The 21,704-nt window shown below is 47.0% G+C and overlaps 1 protein-coding gene across 1 annotated transcript; it reads left to right on the top strand.

Moving 5' to 3' along the window:
* The first annotated feature begins 1,804 nt into the window (after positions 1 to 1,804).
* PPID (peptidylprolyl isomerase D) lies at positions 1,805 to 20,092 on the top strand. Its single transcript, XM_040418601.1, has 10 exons — positions 1,805 to 1,961; positions 4,186 to 4,326; positions 4,417 to 4,523; positions 7,138 to 7,326; positions 9,045 to 9,167; positions 9,292 to 9,398; positions 11,101 to 11,242; positions 11,659 to 11,745; positions 11,828 to 11,870; positions 19,399 to 20,092. The coding sequence occupies exons 1-10, from the start codon at positions 1,877 to 1,879 to the stop codon at positions 19,485 to 19,487; spliced, it is 1,113 nt and encodes a 370-aa protein (XP_040274535.1). The 5' UTR covers positions 1,805 to 1,876; the 3' UTR covers positions 19,488 to 20,092.
* The last annotated feature ends 1,612 nt before the right edge of the window (positions 20,093 to 21,704 follow it).

The raw sequence follows: 21,704 nt of genomic DNA, 5'->3' as shown, positions 1-21,704 counted from the left end.
TGTCTGTCATCCACAGATCCCCCCATAAGTGTCCGTCATCCACAGATCCCCCCATAAGTGTCCGTCATCCACAGATCCCCCCCATAACAGTGTCCGTCATCCACAGATCCCCCCCATAACAGTGTCCGTCATCCACAGATGTTTAAAAAAAAAAAAAAATTACTGTCTGTTACCAAAAATCATTTTTCAATAAATTGTACATTTGAATATCTACTTGCCATTATTCTGACTATGTTTCTGCTTTCAAAGCTAGTTATTACTTACATTATTACAAAAAACAGTAATAATTAAATGCAGTGACAATAATTTATGATAATAAAGAGTGGACACATAGTCCTACAGATACAACCGGCCCTTTGAGGGTGACCAAACTGCTGATGCGGCCCCCGATGAATTTGAGTTTGACACCCCTGTTCTAGGCTATGCCCCAACCTCACTAAGCCACGACCCTCTCTCAGTAATGGTACTGGCAAAAGATTTTAAAAAAAGGACCGGAAGACCTTCAGGTGACCTGCCGGATGCTTCTCTCACCCCCAGTCGGTCACACAGTGACACGCAGGCCGGCTCTAGTGACTGGGGCTGAGAGAAGCCTCCGTCAGTTTGTGGCTGCAGCTCACACACAGACAGAAGGACACCCCAGCGTCCGTCCAGGCCTTGTGCTGGATTGAGAAGGAGAAGCCCCACGACATGTCGGACACCGCAGTATTGCAGTGCGGTTCAGAGTGCAGGGAAAGTCTTGTATGTAGAAATACGCATGAGGTTCTTTGCAAACCGTAAAGGTGGATTTAGACGCATCAATAATCATCCAGATTAGACTGTTCCTCTAAACGTGCCACCGATCACCCGATGAATGATTGAAACGCTTGTTCATTGGGTGATCCTGTCGGTCATGTAGGCACCACCGATCATAGTTTCTGGGCAGCAGATCGTGCGGCCATGTATCTGTATGAGGACGACGGATGACTATAGCCTTCTCCTTCACTGAATGAGCAGCCGACTGCTGGGAACCCGACCACTGACTGCTCAGTCGGCCCGTCTAAATGCACCCTTAAAACTGGTGGTCTGGGATGACTATACAATTGTAAATTGCACCCTCTGGTGGGGGTCCAACCCTGGGATCCTGTGTCCACCCATAGGAATGGCATGCTGGTTGGGCAGACATGCTGCTGCTCCATTCATCTCATAGAGATGACTATTCTCATAATGAGTAGGGATCCCAGCAGCGAGACCCTCACCATCAGACACTTATTACCTAAGGGCTCATGCACACAACCGTATGCCCTCCGAGACATACGGTCCGTATGTCCCGGAGCGGCATACATCGTGTGCACAGCATCATAGGTTACGCCCGCAGGGCTATCGTCCCGCACTCATACATTATAAGGCACGACCATCTTCTGCTCCCTTCACTACTGGTTGTCCAGGATCACACAAATATAGCTGTATGTTGTCATACACAGCGCCACACCTGTCCACAGGATGCATGTGGTATTGTAGCTCAGCTCCATTGACTTCACTATAGCTGAGAAGCCGTACCAGACACAACCCATGGACAGATACAGAAAGCGGCCATGTTTCTCTAACCCCAGACAAGCCCTTTCCTGAAAGCAGTTCTCCACAGCTAGAGCCGCCCTATTACAGGACTGGAGGTCTGCAGCCCCCGGTACAGAGCAGCGCCTCGCTACACCGCTCTCCAGCGGCAGGGGGCGCTCCCACCACAGGAATGATCGCGCACTCAGCTCCACAAAGCTCCAGAACCATCCAGAACCACAGAGGGGCGGGTCCTACAGCGGAAGTCCCGCCCCCGCCGCACCGGAAGTGTGCTCAGGTGTAAGAAGCCGGTGAACAGTTATAGGAAATTGTCCGCAGGGAGAACATGGCTAACCCGGCTCCCAACAGCAGGCCGTCCAACCCGGACAACCCGCGGGTGTTCTTTGATGTGGAGGTGGGAGGCGAACAGGGTGAGTGGTGGGCGCGGAATGAATGAAGTCACTGGGCACACGTGCGGGCTCTCTGTGCCCCCTAGGCTGCCCATCGTGTGCCCCCCTGACTGTGTATGGGGCTGGGTTTCATCCTCTGGGGGGCGCCTGGCAGCCGCTGATCTCTCTGCTCGTTGAAGTAAACGTGTATTCCTGCTATGTGCAGGGGCTGATTAGGACTTGTGTCATGCCCCGCCCAGGATGCAGTGTGCTGGCTGGATCCTTCCAGGTGACTGCTACTTGTTTTACGATGACCACGGCACCAGGGTGAAATCCAAAGAATAAACTGACACCGGACAGCAGGATCCACCCTATTCAACCAGGCCTGTGACTGGGCCCTTAGTGGTAACCAGTGCTCAGGTGGTAGAGCCCACCTCTTGATGTTCCATGGATTTTCATCGGCAGAAGGAACTTTACCAGGCATTATACCTGGTTAAATAGGGTTGATCCTGCTGTCAACTTATACTGCAGATTTCTTCTGAAAAACATTATTGAAATTTCTTCTTCAAATCTCATCTCCTTGGCGGCTACTGTATAACGGATCCGCAGTGCCTCCGCCACTTGTAGGCCATACCTAGGGAGATGGAGGTTTTCATGCAGCAGATCTGCAGTGCGTACCGCAGCAGTGACGCTGTGAGAAGGTCCACATGTACACTGTCTTCATATCGGACACATTGAGGCTAGTTCCATTGCCGGACGCTACCTGAATGCCCACCGGCCCCAATAACTATAATGGGGTCCGGGATAGATCCGACTGCAACCCGGCAAATATGTCGAGAACCGGCTTGACAAAATTCCCTGCACGTTATGACATTTACACTGCTTGGTCCTGTCTATTAAAGTGCAGTTAGTGAGAGCAGAGCCTCTAGGTGTAATGGCGACGCCCTCGTTGCTCCTAGAGACTCATTTGCATATAATAAAACATCATTTTTCTCAGCAATGTGGGCACTTATGAACATGGGACCAACACAGATGCCTTCAGCTGCTAAGCGCACATGTAAGGCTACTTTCACACTCGCGTTTGGTGCGGATCCGTCATGGGTCTGCACAGACGGATCCGTTCAGATAATACAACCGCCTGCATCCCTTCAGAACGGATCCGTTTGTATTATCTGTAACATAGCCAAGACGCATCCGCCTTGAACACCATTGAAAGTCAATGGAGGAAAGATCCATTTTCGATTGTGTCAGTGTAAATGGATCCGTCCCCATTGACTTACATTGTGTGTCAGGATGGATCTGTTTCGTCAGACGGACACCCAAGTGGAATGGAGGCGTAACTGAGGCAAACTGATGCATTCTGAGCGGATCCTTTTCCATTCAGAATGCATTGGGGCTGAACTGATCCGTTTTGGGCCGCTTGTGAGAGCCCTGAACGGATCTCGCAAATGGAAACCAAAACGCCAGTGGGAAAGTAGCCTAACGGGTCAGCCGGTGAGACCTAGAGTAGTATGACAGCCTCAACACTGAGCCAGTTGGCGTCCTAGTGGCTGCAAGTGACGGTGACTGACGTTTGCCAGCAGCCCTGCACTTGTGGATAAGTACCAGTCAGTGCCAACAATCTGCCAAATACCACTCACAATTTGTTTAACCGCTTTCCGACCTCCCCACATAAATTTATGTTGGCGGTCAGGTATTTAGAAAGAGTGCAATGGAGTGGGAGCCATAGCCACCTGGTGTTTTAAACAGCATGCACAGGGATGATTGGCAGCCTCTATACCCAGGGGTGGCACCAGGCTGCTGCATGTTAGTCCCTGTTGGGCTCCTTAGGATAATAAACTCCACTGCTGAGGCATCGCTTTTCTCATAGACTCCAGTCCGATTACTTGTTATAGTTCCCTAAGGGAAATTTTAAAAAGCGTAAAAAAAAAAATTAAATGTAAAAAGTAAAATCGCCCCCCCTTTCCCCAAAATAAAAATACATAATTAAAAAAATTAACATAATGGGCATCACCACATGCAAAAACGCAGTACTATTAAAATATAAAAATATTTATCCCAAACGGCGAAACGGAAAAAATAAAAATGGCCGATTCACCATCAGTTGCTTCATCTCCCACAAAAAATGGAATCAAAAGCGGTGAAGAAGTCTACCACTGGTGCGTGACTGCCTTGAGCTGGACTCTTTACCTTGTATTTCTGTGTGCCATGTAGGATACGTAATACCTCTGCTTGCATCTAATCTTCCTGCCCGTTACCTTCGCAGTTGGCCGGATTGTGATAGAGTTGTTTGCTGATGTGGTTCCAAAAACGGCTGAAAATTTCCGAGCGCTGTGCACTGGCGAAAAAGGTATAGGAGAGACGACCGGGAAGCCTCTTCACTTTAAAGGATGTCCCTTTCACAGGAGTAAGTACTGCTAGTCTGCGTAATCCCACCCTGTCTGCACACCTGGACTGCTTTAGGTTCCTTTTAAGTTTCCTTTTCTGCTTTTCCTAGTTATTAAGAAGTTCATGATCCAGTGTGGAGACTTCTCAAACCAAAATGGAACTGGTGGTGAAAGTATATACGGAGAGAAATTTGAGGATGAAAACTTCCATTACAAGGTATTTGTGATGTTCTTGTGGAAGGACTTATCTAAATAAAGCCATGTTCTGTACCCGTAATGCCAGAGGCCTACATGCATCCCATATATGCTGGGAAAACTTCCCGGGGTATGCCCCAAACATATCCAGCTGGCTCCTTTCACCCAACGAAGACCAAGAGTGTACTTCTAGCCTCTGTCAGGCTGTTGTGTGACATGATCCCTTTTTTAACCCCTTAATGACCAGTGTGTTTTGGTCCTAAATGGCCTGACTCTCTTTTTAGCCGTTTTGCACACATGGTGGTTTTACAGCCATTTTGCAGCATTTTTTTTCCATGACCAATATGGCTGTTTTTTTCTACTTTTTTTCTTTTATTGAAATATTTTTTTCTGTTTTTAGTTTAAGCTCTATATAATCTTTCTATCTCAACTGGAGGAGCCAATGTATTAAGACCCAGCTGATCACATGATCAACGGACCCTAAAGTTTGAAGAGGTTTTCTGAGATTTTCATACTGATTGGTGGGGGTCCAACACCCGAGACCCCCGGCGCCAAGCTGTTTGAGAAGTCACCGGCGCTTCTGTGGGTGCTGCAGCCTTCTCTCTGCGTTTCCTAGGCCAGTGATGACAAGTTCATGTCACGTCGCCAAGGAGCAGCTCCGTCCCATAGAAGTGAATGGGCTGGGCGCACTACCAAGCGCAGGCGCTATACAATGTACGGCAATGTACCTTGTGAGCTGCGTGAAGACCGCTGTGCTCCTAGGAGTGCTGGTACCTTCTCAAACAGCTGATAGACTGGGAGTGACAGCTGTCGTCTGAACAGCCGCTGTCCTATAGGTATGGTCAGCTTTAGGGCTCATGCACACGAATGTATTTTCATTCCGTGTCCGTTCCGTTTTTTTTTTTTTTTTTGCGACCATATACGGAACCTTTCATTTCAATGGGTCCGCCAAAAAAAAGGAAGTTACTTCTGTTTCCATATGTCCTTTTTTCCGTTCTGCAAAAATACGGAATGCACACGAGCGTCATCCGTATTTTTTGTGGATCCGTTTTTTGCGGACTGCAAAATACATACGGTCGTGTGCATGAGGCCTTAGGCTGTAACTACAGGATGACCTCTTTTCCAGGGTATGTTCACACGACTAAAATCTGCCGCTAATTAAGCAGCGGAAAACTGGCGTTTTCCATTGTTAAATCCACATTCAAACCTCTGATCAGTTTTCCCATTGATTTCAATCTGAAGCCCCACCTTGTGCTCAGTGTAAAAATGCTAGAGTTTTTTTCAGTAACTGATTTGAAAAACGCTTGATGTGGCGGGTCACTTCTTGGAAGCAGATTTGATTGTGGATTTTACAGAGGTCAATGGGGAAGCAGAGAAACCTCAACCAAAAACTTTTCTAGTAGTCTTGTAAAAACTCCTCTAAGGGCTCATGCACACGACCGTTGTTGTTTTGCAGTGCGCAAATTGCGGATTTGCAAAACATGGATACCTGCCGTGTGCGTTCCGCATTTTGCAGAACAGCCAGCCCATAATGGAATCCTTGTCCATAATGCGGAAAATAATAGGACATGTTATCTACAGACAAGGAACGCACACAGTCATTTCAGTTTTTTGCGACACCATTGAAGGGAATGTAAAGTAACGAACGCCAGCTTCTGCTCGGACCTCCGGGGCACGGATGGTGCAGGACTGCACTCCCACAGCGATAAATAAAAGCGATTTCCAGCCACCGGTATTGGTAAAATCCATTCAGTTTTATTTTTTCTCCATTTAAAAGCAGTTACAAAAGATAAATACAAAAACAGGCTTCACATCCCTGATGCGTTTCGGGTACACGCTTGTAGCACCCTTAGTCATAGAGTGAACGCATCAGGGATGTGAAGCCTGTTTTTGTATTTATCTTTTGTAACTGCTTTTAATGGAGAAAAAATAAAACTGAATGGATTTTTACCAATACCGGTGGCTGGAAATCGCTTTTATTTATCATTGAAGGGAATGGTTCTGCGTACAGGCCGCAAAAAAAACCAAAAAAAACGGACACAGATAAAAATATGTTCGTGTGCATGAGCCTTAAAGGGTTTCGGTCACCTGAAAAATGGGTATTAAGCTGGCTGACATTAGCGATGTGCTGAACATAACTACATTAGTGCCATCTCACTGCCTGCCGCCGTTATTGAGAAAAACAAACTTTTATAATATAATATGCTAATTAGCCTCTAGGAGCAGGGGGGGGGGGTGCGCTGTTCTCCCCCCTATTTTCACGCCCTTCTCTTGAGTGACAGGGCCAGGGCAGCGCTGCTCTCCTCCCGCCGGCCGTGTCTGCAGTGTAAATCTCGCGCTGTTTAGTGCTCGGCAGCTGCTGGCTTCCTCACTGCGCCGAATACTGAACGGCGAGAACTTTACACTGCCGTCGGGAGGAGAGCAGCGCTGCCCGCCCCTGTCCGTTTTACCTAAAGTTTGACTGAGCTGTAAATGACTGTGACCTTCATAACTTTCCTTTGAGCTGCTATGGATTTGTCATTTTTGGGACTTTCCACATCAATGTCTGTGCTGGGTTTCTGGAGATGTTAAGGAATATTGTATATTATGTCTAAAATGCACTGATCACTTTTTATTCCCCCCCCCCCCCTTTGCAGCATGACCGGGAAGGCCTGCTCAGTATGGCCAATGCCGGCCCCAATACTAATGGTTCTCAGTTCTTCATCACGACTGTCCACACTCCCCATTTAGATGGGAAACACGTGGTATTTGGTCAAGTCCTCAAGGGATATGGCATTGTGAAAATGCTCGAAAATGTCGAAGTTAACGAAGAAAAGCCATCCAAAGTAAGTTCTGTGCTGGTTATATTTTGTTTTGTGAGTAATCCATAAGAAATGGTGACGCACAGATTTCTATAGAATTTCTTTGTACCAATTTTAGGTAAGGTACTGTTTTTTGTTTTTTTTTTCCCTAAAGAGGCACAGGTGGCACATTGGCCAGAGAGGATCCTCCAGCGAGGGCCTCCGAGAGCCCTCCTTCCAAAAATTCTACTGTCTTTCCACTTTCCAGCACTGCTACATTGTTTCAAATGCATAGTTTTGTAGGACTATTATGATAACGTATAAAAAATGTACTCTTAGGGTACTTTCACACTAGTGTTATTCTTTTCCGGCATAGAGTTCCATCAAAAGGGCTCTATGCCGCAAAAGAACTGATCAGGCATATCCCCATGCATTCTGAATGGATAGAAATCCGCTCAGTTAGCATCAGTATGCCTTCCGTTCAGTCACTGTCAGGCGTTTTGGCCGGACATAATAACACAGCATGCTGAGGTATTATGTCCGTCCAAAATGCCTGATCAGCTGCCGGAATGCCGGCATTAATTCCCATTGACTTGTATTAGTGCCGGATCCCGCATTAATTCCCATTGACTTGACTTGTATAAGTGCCGGATCCGGCATTGCAAAACAACTGAAGGACGGATCCGGGAAACCTGTGAAAGACTGCAAGACTGATCCGTCCATCCGCATGACAAGCGGAGAGACGGATCCGTTCTTGCAATGCATTTGTAGACTGATCCACACCCGGATTCGTCTACAAATGCTGTCACACTGATCGGCGGATCCGGCACGCAGCTTCCACGACGGAACTGCCTGCCGGATCACACTAACGCTAGTGTGAAAATAGCCTTAGTTAGGGATGTCATGATACCAGAATTTTGACTTTGCTTTTGATACCAAGTAAATATATATATATATAATAATAATTTTTTAATCTACTTGTGCTACACGGTTATACACTACACATGGCATATACATACATATACGTGGGTATACACCATATATTGTGCTGCGTATACACGGACAGGTATGCACTACATATACATGTGTATACACTATATATAGCGCTATGTATACACGGATATACACTATATATTGCATTACATATGCACCTACTTGCCATGACATGCCTTGAGAGAGTCAGTCTGCTTCTGCTGCTATAGGCAGTTGAAAGGAAGAACAGGTCTGCCCTTAGAAGAGCAGCCAGCTCATGATACCAATGATCACAGGACAGGAGGTGGAATGGCGCTGTTGCTGCTGTGAGGAGTCTGGATGATGAGGATTATCCTCTGAAGACAGTCCACATCAGTAGCTGCCAGTGAGACGGGTCAGGTCACACGGGCAGCACTGCTGGCATTCCTGGGCACTTACACCAGAAGTGCTATGACGCCGGAAATGTATGTGCCCACAGGAGATCCAGGCTTTTCCAGTCACGACATGCTGTGTACATTAGACTAGACTAGCTCTGCCTTTCTATGGGTCGCACTGTGTGACAACTCCCCCCAGCAAGCAGGAGCCGTCACCCCCACTGCCTTCTCTGCTGCTGCGCTCTCCCCTGGCTCCACTACAATAAGTATCAAAAGTATTGATACCCGGATCATCCCTAGTCCTGATTGTGTGAAAAAATGATACGAAACATACACATATACTATACGTGAAATAAACCGCTATCTGAATATAGATATTGGGCGACCTATATTAACATGCTTTTGTTTTCCATATAGCTGTGTGCAATAGCAGAATGTGGAGAGCTGAAAGATGGAGACGAGTTGGTCATGCCTCCTTTGGATGGCTCTGGAGACACCCATCCTGACTTCCCAGAAGACTCCGATGTGGAATTAAATGATGTAAGGACTCTCTCTACGTTTCACTCTCCTATTTCCTGAGATACGACTATTGCATATATTTACTGCCGATGGTGCAAATGGTCTTCCTAACTGAACCGTGTGCTGCAATGCTTTGGTCCAACAGGTTGAGAAGATCGTCAGCATAGCAGAAGATGTCAAGAATATCGGAAACAATTTCTTCAAGTCTCAAAATTGGGACATGGCAATAAAAAAGTACAACAAGGCTTTAAGGTAATATCCTGAAATGTGCTTGGACAGAGACTTGTCAGAGCCCCTGAAAGGTGAATGTTTCACATCGCCGCCACAAGGTTTCCAGCTTACTTTTCGCTGTCATTTTCATGACTCTCCCACAGTGTTTTAAAATGGCTGTCCAGCACTTTAAATCATGACCTAGCCTCAGGGTAGGCCTTCCCTAGCTGATCAGTGGGGGTCCTACGCCCCACCCTTGCCGATCAGCTGTAAATAGAAGTGGAGGGAGCTCGCAACTGCATCGCTGCACCCATTGTAGTGAATGGGAGCAGTGCTGCAGTTAGAAGTGCTGTGCAGTTCTGGCAGTGGTGCTGATCGGTGGGGGTCCGCAGTGTCGTCTCCTGCCAAACGGCAACCTAAAATAGGGGAGTGTACTTGTATTAGACACCTTTTTATATTCGAGATGGATTTTTCTGCGACTGTTGCGTTGCAGTCGCAGCATGTTGCAGTGCGACACCATAGACTGCCATTATAAAAATTGTCGCGCGACATTAGTGCAACAAAATGTTGCGCTACAAATGTTGCAGTGTAGTTGTGCCCTATCTGTCGCACGACTAATGTCGTCGTAGCCTTAAAGGGGTTGTCTGATGCTAGAACACAGGGGCGGACTGGGAACTTGGCCCTGGAAAAAACTAAGGCTCCATTCACACGTCCGCAATTTCGTTCCGCATTTTGCGGAACGGAATTGCGGACCCATTCTTTTCTATGGGGCTGCACGATGTGTGGCCCGGCGCTGGAAATGCGGACCCGCACTTCCGGGGCCGCATTTCCGTTCCCGAACAAAATAGAACATGTCCTATTCTTGTCTGCAATTGCAGACAAGAATAGGCATATCCTTTTAGTGCCGGCGATGTGTGGTCCGCAAAATGCGGAACGCACATTGCCAGTGTCTGTGTTTTGTGGATCCGCAAAATGCGCTACGGACATGTGAAAGGACCCTAAAAGCACTCCGTTTTGTAATCTGGTCCAAATTGACAGACGGCCGGACCATCACAGACAGGCAGGGTCAGCAATACGATATTGCTGCACATTATTATACCAAAGTGCATGACAAAATACTGCCCCCTTCTGGTGGACAGCGCCAGCTGCCACGTTCTGTCCTTCTATTCCAGTTGCCTCAAATTGGCTATACAGGTGAAGTCAGGAGGGCAGCGTCGGATCATTACTTACCATGGCTGGGAGGGGGGCTCAGGTGGACCCTTGGGCATCTGCCTACTGGGAAGTTTCCCTGTTGGGTCTATGGCCAATCTGCCCCTGCTAGAACCAGCTCTACATTTCAGATATAACCTAAAAAAACTCCATAATATGCTTTAGGTTTTGAAAACTGCTTGGATCACCCAATTGCAGTCCCAGACTTCTGAGCTTTTGCTATAAGCTGGGCCATTTTGACATAGGCTGTTGTGTCCAGGAGCTTCCTCCCCCTCCCTATGTGTGTGTGAAGGGGCTGGCTTAGTTATTTCGTAAGTCCTCTTTCTTCTATTGCACTGCTCCTTCCAAGACGGGCGCTGACGTAGCTTCTAAACTGAGCCAGACAGCAGCCCATTCACCCATTACTGACACATGGGGAGGAAGCTCCGTGCCTGGTCTATAAGGTCACAGTCTACAGAATCAGCTCCACTTTGGAGACCTCATGGACATTACTAAAATCAGACAATCTTTGTATTTATTTTTTGAAATTTTGCAGATATGTGGAAAGCTGTAAAGATGTCACCGGAGATGACAACATTGCAAAGTTAAATCCAATTGCAGTAAGCTGCAACCTGAATATCGCTGCTTGTAAACTGAAAGGGTCCGACTTCAGAGCAGCAATTGAGAGCTGCCACGAGGTAAGTGGTCATGTGGCAGCTGCTAAAGGGTACCGAGAAGCGCTTAAAGCCTCATGCACACGACCGTATTTTGGATCCGATCCGCTTTTTTTTTTTTGTGGATTGTACATGGACCCATTCATTTCTGTGGGTCTGAAAAAATACAGACACACGGATGTCATAAGTGTACTGTCTGCGTACATGTCTGTTCTGTACAACATGTCCTATTGTCTGTTTTGCAGACAAGAATAGGCAGCTCTAGCGATGGGAGTGAGAAAATTGGGGCATGTTACATGGATTATATCTGTATTTTGAGGACCACACAATAGATATGGTCATGTGCATGTAGTCTCCAAGAGTTCCTGTTCATTATTTGTAATTTTAATTTTATTTTTTTAATCCAAATTTTTAAATTTTTTTTCTCCCCCCTTTTGTAGGCTCTTGAACTTGATCCAGCTAATACAAAAGCACTTTACAGACGGGCCCAGGGCAGGCAGGGTTTAAAAGATTATGAGCAAGCACTGGTAAAGTGTTAAAATGAACGCATATGGTTTTAAAAATGTTAATTTCATTTGAAGATTTAACAATCTTTCTCTACATTTCTAGGATGACCTTAAAAAGGCCCATGAGTTGGCTCCTGAGGACAAAGGTAGGTCTAGATGGAAAAGTTCTCGTTCTGATGGTTGTGTAGTTTCTGCTTTGCAGGCAGCCTGGTCACAGATTTGTACCCGTTACCTGTGCGCTTGGCAGCTGGAGGCATCTGTGTTGGTCCCATGTTCATATGTGCCCACAGTGCTGAGAAAAATGTTTTAATATATGCGAATGAGCCACTAGGAGCAATGGGGGCGTTGCCGTTACACCTAGAGGCTCTGCTTTCTTGCCCATATTCATTGGGGGACACAGAAACCGTGGGTATAGCTATGTCCTCTAGGAGGCGTTGACACTAGTAAAAGCTGTTCGCTCCTCCCCTGGCAGCTGTATCCCCTCCAGCCTGGAGAGAGAGCTTCAGTTTTTTCTAGTGTCAATAGGAGGCAAGCTGGTGCAAAATTCTCCCGCCTAGCTGTTCCCCTCCCCCAGAGCCAGCTGAGCACCGACTCCTGCTCTGTGTGGTGTTTATTTTTTATATATTTTTTTGTTTTTTAACCCTTCCTGGCCAGCCATTTAATTCGGCCGGCCCTGGGTCTTCAAGAATTAATACAGTGCAGTTACTTAATCAGCCGTGCACCGCATGGTGTTCAGGCCCGCACCTTTCTCTGCCCGATCCGCTCTATCAAGCGGGGTGAACGCCCCAGTCAGTCCGGCCGGTCTGTGACACGGCCGGCGCAGCATTCGGGGGAGGTAGGCACTCTCTGAAAAGCTGTGCGGCGGCTTGCTTGGATAGCAGCCTTTGTCCGGGGGGGGGGGGGGGCACTCTGGCGCAAATTCTTCCCGCCCTTCTCCCCCTCCCCCAGTCACCTGCTGAGCTGGTCTTGAGACTGCCTTAACCCTTCATGACCACCTACCGGCATGATTATCTGGGGTTATTCCCCTAGGTACACTGTACATGAGTGGAGGATTTAACCCCTTCCTGCCGTCTTCCTATTTAAAAAAAATAATAATAATGGAAATGTGTGTCCATACGGGTCCCCCTCAGCCGCAGGGCCACCCGTGTGGTCCCACACTGGGCCCGTGCCCTATCTTGGGTAAAGAGGGGCCTCGCATAGTTCTCAATCCGCCCTCCGGGGACGTTTCGGTTGATTCTCCACCGGCTCAATACAGCGAAGAACCTCTGGAATTCCCAATCCACCCTCCAGGGTCGTTTGGTTGATAGTTCTCCACCTGCGCAATTCAGTGAAGGATCTCCGCAGGATTCCCAGTCTGTCCTCCTGGGTCGTTTGGTAATTCCCCACCTGTGCAATTCCAGTGGGAGACAACTGGAACTTCCCAATCCGCCCTCTGGGGTTGTTTGGTTGATAATTCTCCGCCAGCGCAATTTTATACAGGACCCCTGTTCCCAATTCACCCTCCCGGGTCATTTGGTTGATGATTCTCAGCCGGGGCAATTTTATACAGGACCTCTGTTCCCATTCCACCCCCTGGGAAGTTTGGTTGCTAAGCCCCCACCTGAGCAGTCTGCATCTGCCAGGGGCAAGGTTCTGAAGGGCAGACCTGCACGCTAGCGGACCACAGCAGGTCATCTTCTCCTCGAATATCTCCACACCCCCTCTTCCTCCCCTGGTCACGCTCAGGCGCACCCTCTCTCACAGGAGCGGGTCTGTCCGAGGGAGGGAGGAGAATCATTGATTCAGACCCTGACATGAATCCGAAGCAATCTCCTAAGATTGCGTCTACGGTGGCCAGCAGCACTTGTCGTAGGCATTACCCCCTTCCTTAGGCAGAGTAATTGCACTACTTTGGAATACAGTACTGACCTTATACATTGTCCCCGGTCATAGTTGGACTAGGTACAATAACACTGATTTCAGTGCCGGACGTATACATTCCACCTTCTGTAGGTGGTGGAATTGCATCTCCACTGGGTTCAATACCTGCCGTATTAATTAGCTTATTCCACAGATGGCGGGATGACATCCTCACTGGTTACAAGGTGTGCTGTATGCATTACCCCCTTATTTAGGTGCTAATTGCACTCCCACAGGGTACAGGACTAGCCATATGCACTAGTTCTCGCCGTGGGCATTAACCCTCCTTGTTAGGTGGGGTATTTTCCCTACCACTGGCTTAAATACTCCGTACGCATTCCACCTTCCATAGGTAGGGTAATTGCACCACCATTGGATACGGTCCGACTGTCACGCTATCCTCCCATAGGCGGAGTGTTGCACATCACTGTGCTTCCTGCCTGCCTTACCCCCTTTCGCAAGTGATCCATTAGCGGGGGATTAACTGAATATCTTCAGATACGGCACAGGGGGTTTAGCATCACTTGTGTCCTGGAGACTCCCATCTCCATGGGTCTTCATTGTTCCAGTCGGTCATGATATTGTCCGCATCAGTAGTAGTGCGTACACCATTGCACATACATGGGGAGTACGTTCCAGCGAGTCAAGTGCTTCACTGCCTGTGTTCTCTATCCACCACTCCTCCTTCTCTGGGGAAGTGGTTATGCTGGCGCTCTGGTAGCAGCTACAGTGTGTTCTCCACAGGTGCAGCCTTTCTCTAGAGCTCGAGTTCGTGGTCGCTGCAGTGGGACATCCCCTCAGGAGGGCCCCTACCCTGGCACCAGCTTGGCAGTTGCTCCTTTTCAACGTCGTTCCAGGTAGTCTTTAAGGTTGCTCTACTTAAACTGGGGCAGTATGGTACGTGGCTTCTACGGATAGTCAGGCTTCCCTCTCAGTTTTTTGCGCTGACGGGGCGAGCGCTGGGTACTACTGTGGGAGCGGTATTGCGTGCCACTACATGCTTGGGTTCTGTCTGTTCAGTTTTTCGTCAGTTGATGGACTCTTCTACAACAGAAATCCTTGGCTACTTCAGTATAGCGCCAGTCTCAGATGGGAAATGGGCTTGGACCTAGCCTATTTATCCCCTGTCCTTTTCCTCCTCTGGATCATGATTCCTAGACACCCTGCATGCCTTGGTAGTTCCTATGTTACTACCTTCCCTCATCTGCATCTGCACAGGGTATTCTTTTGATGGCCTTCCATTCCAGACACGCTCCGGTCCCGACTGGTGAGCCGTGGCAACCTCCACATCCCTCCTCCTATGTGGACTCCTTCCATTGGTCTGGGTGTGCTAACGGTATCTACACGAAAGCTCCCCATCTTCTCTCCCTAGCAGGAGTTACGGAAACCTACGACATGGATGCCCTGAAATCTCCTTGGCGGGAGTTCTCCCTCCTTACGTGTTACTTCTCTCCTACCCATGGTTCTACGGAGGATCAGATGTAGGGCATTCCGACAAATCCTAGTCGCTCCGGGTTGGCCCCGTCGTGCGTGGTACGCCGATCTTGTTCTCCTTCTAGGAGATGTCCCTTGTCACTGCCCTCAGAGACGACCTTCTTTCAGGGTCCGGTCTTGCATCGGCATTTAGGGTCTTGGTTGACGGCGTGGCTATTAAAACTGTCATCCTGAGGTGGAGGAAGTTTTTTCGGCGGACGTCATCCGCACTATGATTCAGGCAGGATCTATTATAGGATCTGGCGGTCCTCTTGGGCTTCTGTTAAAGCCGGGACATTCCCTCACTCTGTGTTTTTTCTCTCTCCACGGTCCTATCCTTTCTACAATCAGGGTTGGACCTTCGTTTAGCCCTTAGTTTTCTTGATGGGTCAGGTGTTGGCGCTTCTATCCTGGGGCAGCTTCCAGCGTCCTCTGGTGCCCATGGAAACTTTCCTTCAGGGAGTGGCACATGCGGTTCCTCCGTACCGTCCTTTATCGCCTTGGGATCTGAATATAGTTCTCTCAGCGTTCCAGTCTTCTCCCTTTGAGCCCTTGGGGAGATATTTCTCCGGCTCCTGTCCTTGAAGGTAGTTTTTTCTTGTGGCTCTCACATCCATCAGATGGGTGTTCGAGTTGGGGGTGCTCTCTTGCAGAGAACCCTTCCTGGGTCTTCACAGGGATAAGGCGGTTTTCCGGCCCATTCCTTTTTTTCTCCTGAAGGTGGTCTCTGTCTTCCACATCAATGTAGAAATTGTCCTTCCTTCACTCCCTAGGGAAGGGAGTTACGTCATTGACCTGATCATTATTGGCAGCCTCCAGTCCCTTCCGGCGTACGGAACCCCCTTCTCTGGCAATTGCACGATGGATTCGGTCTGCAAATGCTGTACCATTCTGCACCTGGCAATTGCAGAGAAAGCTGAGCCTCTAGGTGTAATTGCAACGCCTCTGTTGCTCTTAGAGTCTCATTTACATATATTAAAGCATCCATTTTTCTCAGTGTGGACACATATGAACATGGGACCACCACAGATGTCTTCAGCTGCTAAGTGCACATGTAACGTTAGACAGCTTCATAGGTACAAATCTGCCCTTTAATTCTCTACTTTTGTTCATCTTAGAAGCAAGTTTTTATAGTGACATGCTACAGTTCAGGGCCCCCAATCTTTAGTAATAATGGCTGCCATCTTTTCAATGTAGTAGAGATGGGGACATAATCTACAGTTAAAAGCTACTCTCAGATTAAAGCCTTGGGGTCCATTCACACATGCGGCAATGTGCGTTCCGCATTTTGCGGACTGCACATCGCCGACACTTAATAGAAAATGCCTAGACAAGAATAGGACATGTTCTATTTTTTTCGGCAACGGAATTGCGGACCCGGAAGTGCAGATGGGCATTTTCGTAACCGGACAACAGTGTGGCCCCATAGAAATGAATGGGTCTGCAATTCCGTTCCGCAAAATGCGGAACAGAATTGCAGACGTGTGAATGGACCCTTAGTGGCGTTTACCTATTCCTGACAGCAAACGGCTGACTTGGCCACAGGCAACCATGGCTAGTCAGACATTTCAGTTGCAGTGTCTTGAGTCTGCCAGCTGAGAGGAGGGCTATCCTCTGTGACATCTGTGGATGTTTTTAATGAGTCAACCCCTTTAAAGGAATATTCAGGTTACTAGAAGTTCTCTTATCCACTGAAGGGGTCCACCCACAAACTTACCAATCCCAAGAATAGGAGTCCCGTTCCCTCGTCCTAAGGCCTCTTGCACACTAACGTATTTTCTTTCAGTGTCCGTTCTGTTTTTTTTTTTTTGCGGACTGTATGTAGAACCATTCCCGTAAATGGGTACACAAAAAAAACAGAAGTTACTCTGTGTGCATTCCTTTTCCGTTCCACCAAAAAATACGCTTTACGGACAAGGATAGTACTGTTCTATTAGGAGCCAGCTGTTCCGCAAAATACAGAATGCACATGGATGTCATCTGTATTTTTTGCGGCTCAGTTTTTTTGCGGACTGCAGAATACATACGGTTGTGCGCAAGAGGCCTAATGGAGTGGCAGGTTAAGCATGTGCACTGCTGCTCCATTCATTCTTTATGGGATTGCCGGAGATAGGCGTGCCATTTCAAGAAATCCCATACAGAATGTACTTGCTTGTGTTACACCTGCTGCTCCATTAGGATAGGGCTGTGATGGCTACCCTCCGGCACTCCAGCTGTGGTAAAACCCAAGATGTACACTTGGCTGTTCTCAGAACTCCATAGAATTGAATGGAGCATGCTGGGAGTTGTAATCTCACCACAGCTGGAGTGCCGGAGGTTAGCCATCACTGGGAAAGGGAAACGGGACTCGGTAGATGGGGTACAACTTGTACCTGAAATTGTAGGCATCCTCGGTCCACTTCAGAGAACGTTCTAGTAGGTCTGTCCAGAACAGCTGCACCAAATGTGTTCCAGGATTCTAATTCAGTGTATAATATTATGGTCCAAACAATGTGTCTTCATCTGGTTCATAATTCAGTTATTGATAAGTATAATGAAACATTGATCTGCTGGAAGAAGGATACTCACACACATTATGAAAGCTATCCTATCCTGGCATTGTGGGTCTGACACGTTGTGACTTTTTTTGGGGGGGGGGTAAAACCCCTCAGCCTTGTTGGTATTATTTTTAACTGATGACCTATGCTCCAGATTAGCAGTATTTGGTGGGGTTCTAAAACCCAGGACCCCCACCGATCAGCTGTTTGAGAATTGCATTGGCGCTCGTAGTAGTGCCGCAGACTCCTCAGCAAACCAGGCACAACACCGTAGATTGTATATGTGCTTAGGATCACAGCTCAGCCCCATAGAAGCACCTAGGCCATGAGACTGGTGAAAGTGATGTCTCTTGGCCGAGAGAAGGCTGTGGTGCTACTGCAAACGCCAGCTGATCGATCCCAACAATCAGATACTGATGACCTATAGGAAGAAAAAAAAAAAACTTGGAAAACCCCTTTAACCAAACACCTTGTTTCACCAGGAGTTTTTATCTAATAAGCCCCTTACTCTGAGTGATTTTTTTCACTTGACTTCTGGTATAATTATTGACATTTCAGAAAAGATCATCACATGTAATAGTATGTAGCGATCAAACGACAGATTGTTACTTTCCACTTCATCCTCTTGTCTAATCAGAAGTCCCTCAGTCATTAGCAGAGTAATGGCGAACGAGCACTGATCTCGGTGATGAGCAAATGCTGAAAAATATTTGGGCAGTATTATTTCATGTCATTAAAAATCTTTGGAAATGAAACTACTTGCTAAATTGTCAATCTCTGCTCGTTAATGAGAAAATATCTGCCTGTCTAATAGGACTAACTTTGTAATATATCTTATCAGAGAAAGATGTTTCCTTCTGTTATTGGACTCCTCTCCTTCAGTGAAGCTACATTTCAATGCAGTGATTGAGCACACAATTGTTTGTGAAGGTGAAGAGCAGCATTTGCATGCAGCAATCCCCTCCACTGTATGAGGCTGAGCGATGGCTACTGCTATGGCTCTTGTCCATTCAGGTTATCTGTTTCTGGGCAGCAGATCACTTAGAAACGATGATTGAAGCATAAAGCTCATTTTGCTCATCGGCTGATCTGCTGCACTTTTAGGGTCCATTCACACGTCTAAGTGTTTTGCGAATCCGCAAAACACGGACACTGGCAATGTGCATTCCGCAATTTGCGGACCGCACATCGCTGGCACTATAATAGAAAATGCCTAATCTTGTCCGCAATTGCTGACAAGAATAGGACATGTTCTAATTTTTTTCTTTTTTTTGAGGAAACGGAAGCACGGATGCGGAAGTGTGGATCCGCAAATGCGGATGCGGACAGCACATTCCGGTCCCATTGAAAATGAATAGGTCTGCATTTTGCGGACGTGTGAATGGACCCTTAGACGTGCAGATTATCAGGAATGAATTTACGCAGGAACATTTGTCCCCGATAATTTGCCCAACAGTCGGGCAGTTTACAGGCAGATTGTATAGGGAAAAGCTGCTAAAATCTACAGGGTAAAAGTTTTGCGGAGAGGAGGCCTGGAGGGCTTGGAATCCATGTTTCAGGATTTACACATTTATCACCGTAATCCCCTATAATGTGCGGCGTACACACCGTGGTCAGTAACCTCGTGATCCTATGTTTAGAGACTTGTATTTCTGCCTCCACATCCCGGTGCTCGGAGCAGGTGCCGATGGCTTTCTGACCGATGTGCTGTTTATCCTTCTAATGCGCGGTCCTGTCCTCCATCTCATTGACTCTTTCTCTCCAGCCATCAGCAGCGAGATCCTTCGGGTCAAGCAGAGGATTAAAGAACAGAAGGAAAAGGAGAAAGCGGTGTATGCAAAGATGTTTGCGTAACGGTTTACATTGAAGTGAGCATGCGGTATGCTGACAAGAACGTCTGGGCGCATAGTCAAACTGCTGTCCGATATAAAACCAAAAGAAAAAAATGTAGTTTTTCAACCCAGGTGTGATATTTCACCTAAGTATTTCTGAAGGTTTACAGTCTCTCTTTTCAGTTTTTATTTTTGTCTCCTGTGACACTGCATGAACTATGCAACTGGTGGGATGTGCAGTGTATTTTTTTTATCTCTATTATTTTTTTTGTGGATAGGCTTTTATTGATCTCAAGCAGCGTTAGCAGTGTTTTCCTTGTATTTCTCGGTTATGCCAGGCCTACTCAGCTGAGGTTGCGGACATCACCCATCCAACTTTCTCAAGAAGTCTTTGCCTTGTGCTGTAGCAGATGCACTGAGAACCTGCCCTTGTATTAAGTAGTCCAGGTGACCTTACTGGAAGCTGCTTGGCAGTCTTGTGGCCTTTGTCTATGACACCCAGCTGTGTACTCCTTGTCTAACGGTCTAGTAAGGCTCATTTTTTTTTGTGTTTTTGCAGGAAGAACAGCAATCCTGTGTAATCATGGCTTATTGTTACATCATTCATAAACTCGAGCATAGAATGAATTGGTTTACTGTCTTTCATAATCTGCCAGGAGTCCATGGTTTCAGCTTCCAGCTTCTTATTGAAGTACAGTCCAGATAGTGAACTGAGTTTTTAAATGGGTAGATTTAATGGTCCGTAATGATTCAGTTGTAATAAGTTACGTTTTATGGGAGCGAAAGGCATATGTCAAGATGAGGCAAAAGGACTATAAGCAAATTATCCATAGTTTGTCATACACATAAAGGCGACAGATCTTTGCAAGTTTTATTTATTTTTATATATTTTTTTTGTTTCTGGATGCAAACAGTGATATAGATGGCGGTAGGGATGGGAGGGATCACACCGGCTGTACTCGATAAGAGTATAGATGAGGGGGTTAAGAGCAAACATGGCAGTCTGCAGTGAGCAGTGTTTCTGTAGAGAAAGGTGTGCACCCAGGGCAGTCATACACTTCTCAGTAAGGCCTCATGCACACGACCGTATGTGTTTTGCGGTCCGCAAAAAAACGGATGATGTTCCGTATGGCTTTTTATTTTTAATTATTATTTTTTTTTTACGGATCCGTTTTTTTTGCGGATCTATTGTAATAATGCCTATCATTGTCCACAAACTAGAAAAAAATAGGACATGCACTATTTTTTTTTTTTTTTGCGGAGGAACGGACATACTGATGCGGACAGCACACGGTGTGCTGTCCGTGTTTTTTGCGGACCCATTGAAATGAATGGGTCCGCATCCTATCCAAAAAAAACAAACGGAACGGAAACAAAATACTGTTGTGTGCATGAGGCCTAAGGCTGAGTTCACACGGGTGAGATTTCCGCACGGGTGCAATGCGTGAGGTGAACGCATTGCACCTGCACTGAATCCGTACCCATTCACTTCTATGGGGCTGTGCACATGAGCGGTGATTTTCACGCATCACTTATGCGTTGCGTGAAAATCGCAGCATGCTCTATATTGTGCGTTTATCACGCAACGCAGGCCCCTTTAAAGTGAATGGGGCTGAGTGAAAATCGCAAGCATCCGCAATCAAGTGCGGATGCGATGCGATTTTCACACATGGTTGCTAAGATGACAGTCTATTCACTGTATTATTTTCCCTTATAACATGGTTTTAAAGGAAAATAATAGCATTCTGAATACAGAATGCTTAGTAGGTGGTCAATTTAGGGTTAAAAAATTAAAATAAATTAACTCGCCTTCTCCTCTTGATCGCGTAGCTGCCGGTCTCTTCTTACTACTTTAATCATGAGCTGCCGGCTAAAGAATGCTATTATTTTCCCTTATAACCATGTTATAAGGGAAAATAATAACATCTACACACCACCTAACCCAAAACTGAACTTCAGTGAAGTTTGGGTCTGGGTACCACAGTCAGTTTTTATCACGCGCGTGCCGCAGTACACCTGGGACGCATCCTGAACAAATCCGTCACGCCCGTGTGAACTCAGCCTAAAAGTGAGAGGTGATTCCTCATGGGCTGTAGAAGGGGAAGTGATATAAGCGTGAAGCTGTGCTGTTACAGAGCTAGTGAAGAAAGCAGCATCCTGGACACACCAACCTCACATCTAGCATTTATTACTGTGAAGGATTTGTCCACATAAGAAAAGCTGAAAACTGGGAGTAGGT

This window comes from Bufo bufo, chromosome 2 (assembly GCF_905171765.1).
Source record: "Bufo bufo chromosome 2, aBufBuf1.1, whole genome shotgun sequence".
Lineage (NCBI taxonomy): Eukaryota > Metazoa > Chordata > Amphibia > Anura > Bufonidae > Bufo > Bufo bufo.
Note: the sequence above shows the minus strand (reverse complement) of the source record. Positions and strands in the feature narration are given on the sequence as shown.

Coding starts and splice junctions, on each gene's coding strand:
- PPID (XM_040418601.1), top strand. CDS start 1,877: ATGGCTAACCCGGCTCCCAACAGCAGGCCGTCCAACCCGGACAACCCG. Junction 9,168..9,291: donor CCGATGTGGAATTAAATGAT/GTAAGGACTCTC, acceptor TTGGTCCAACAG/GTTGAGAAGATCGTCAGCAT. Junction 11,746..11,827: donor AAGATTATGAGCAAGCACTG/GTAAAGTGTTAA, acceptor CTACATTTCTAG/GATGACCTTAAAAAGGCCCA.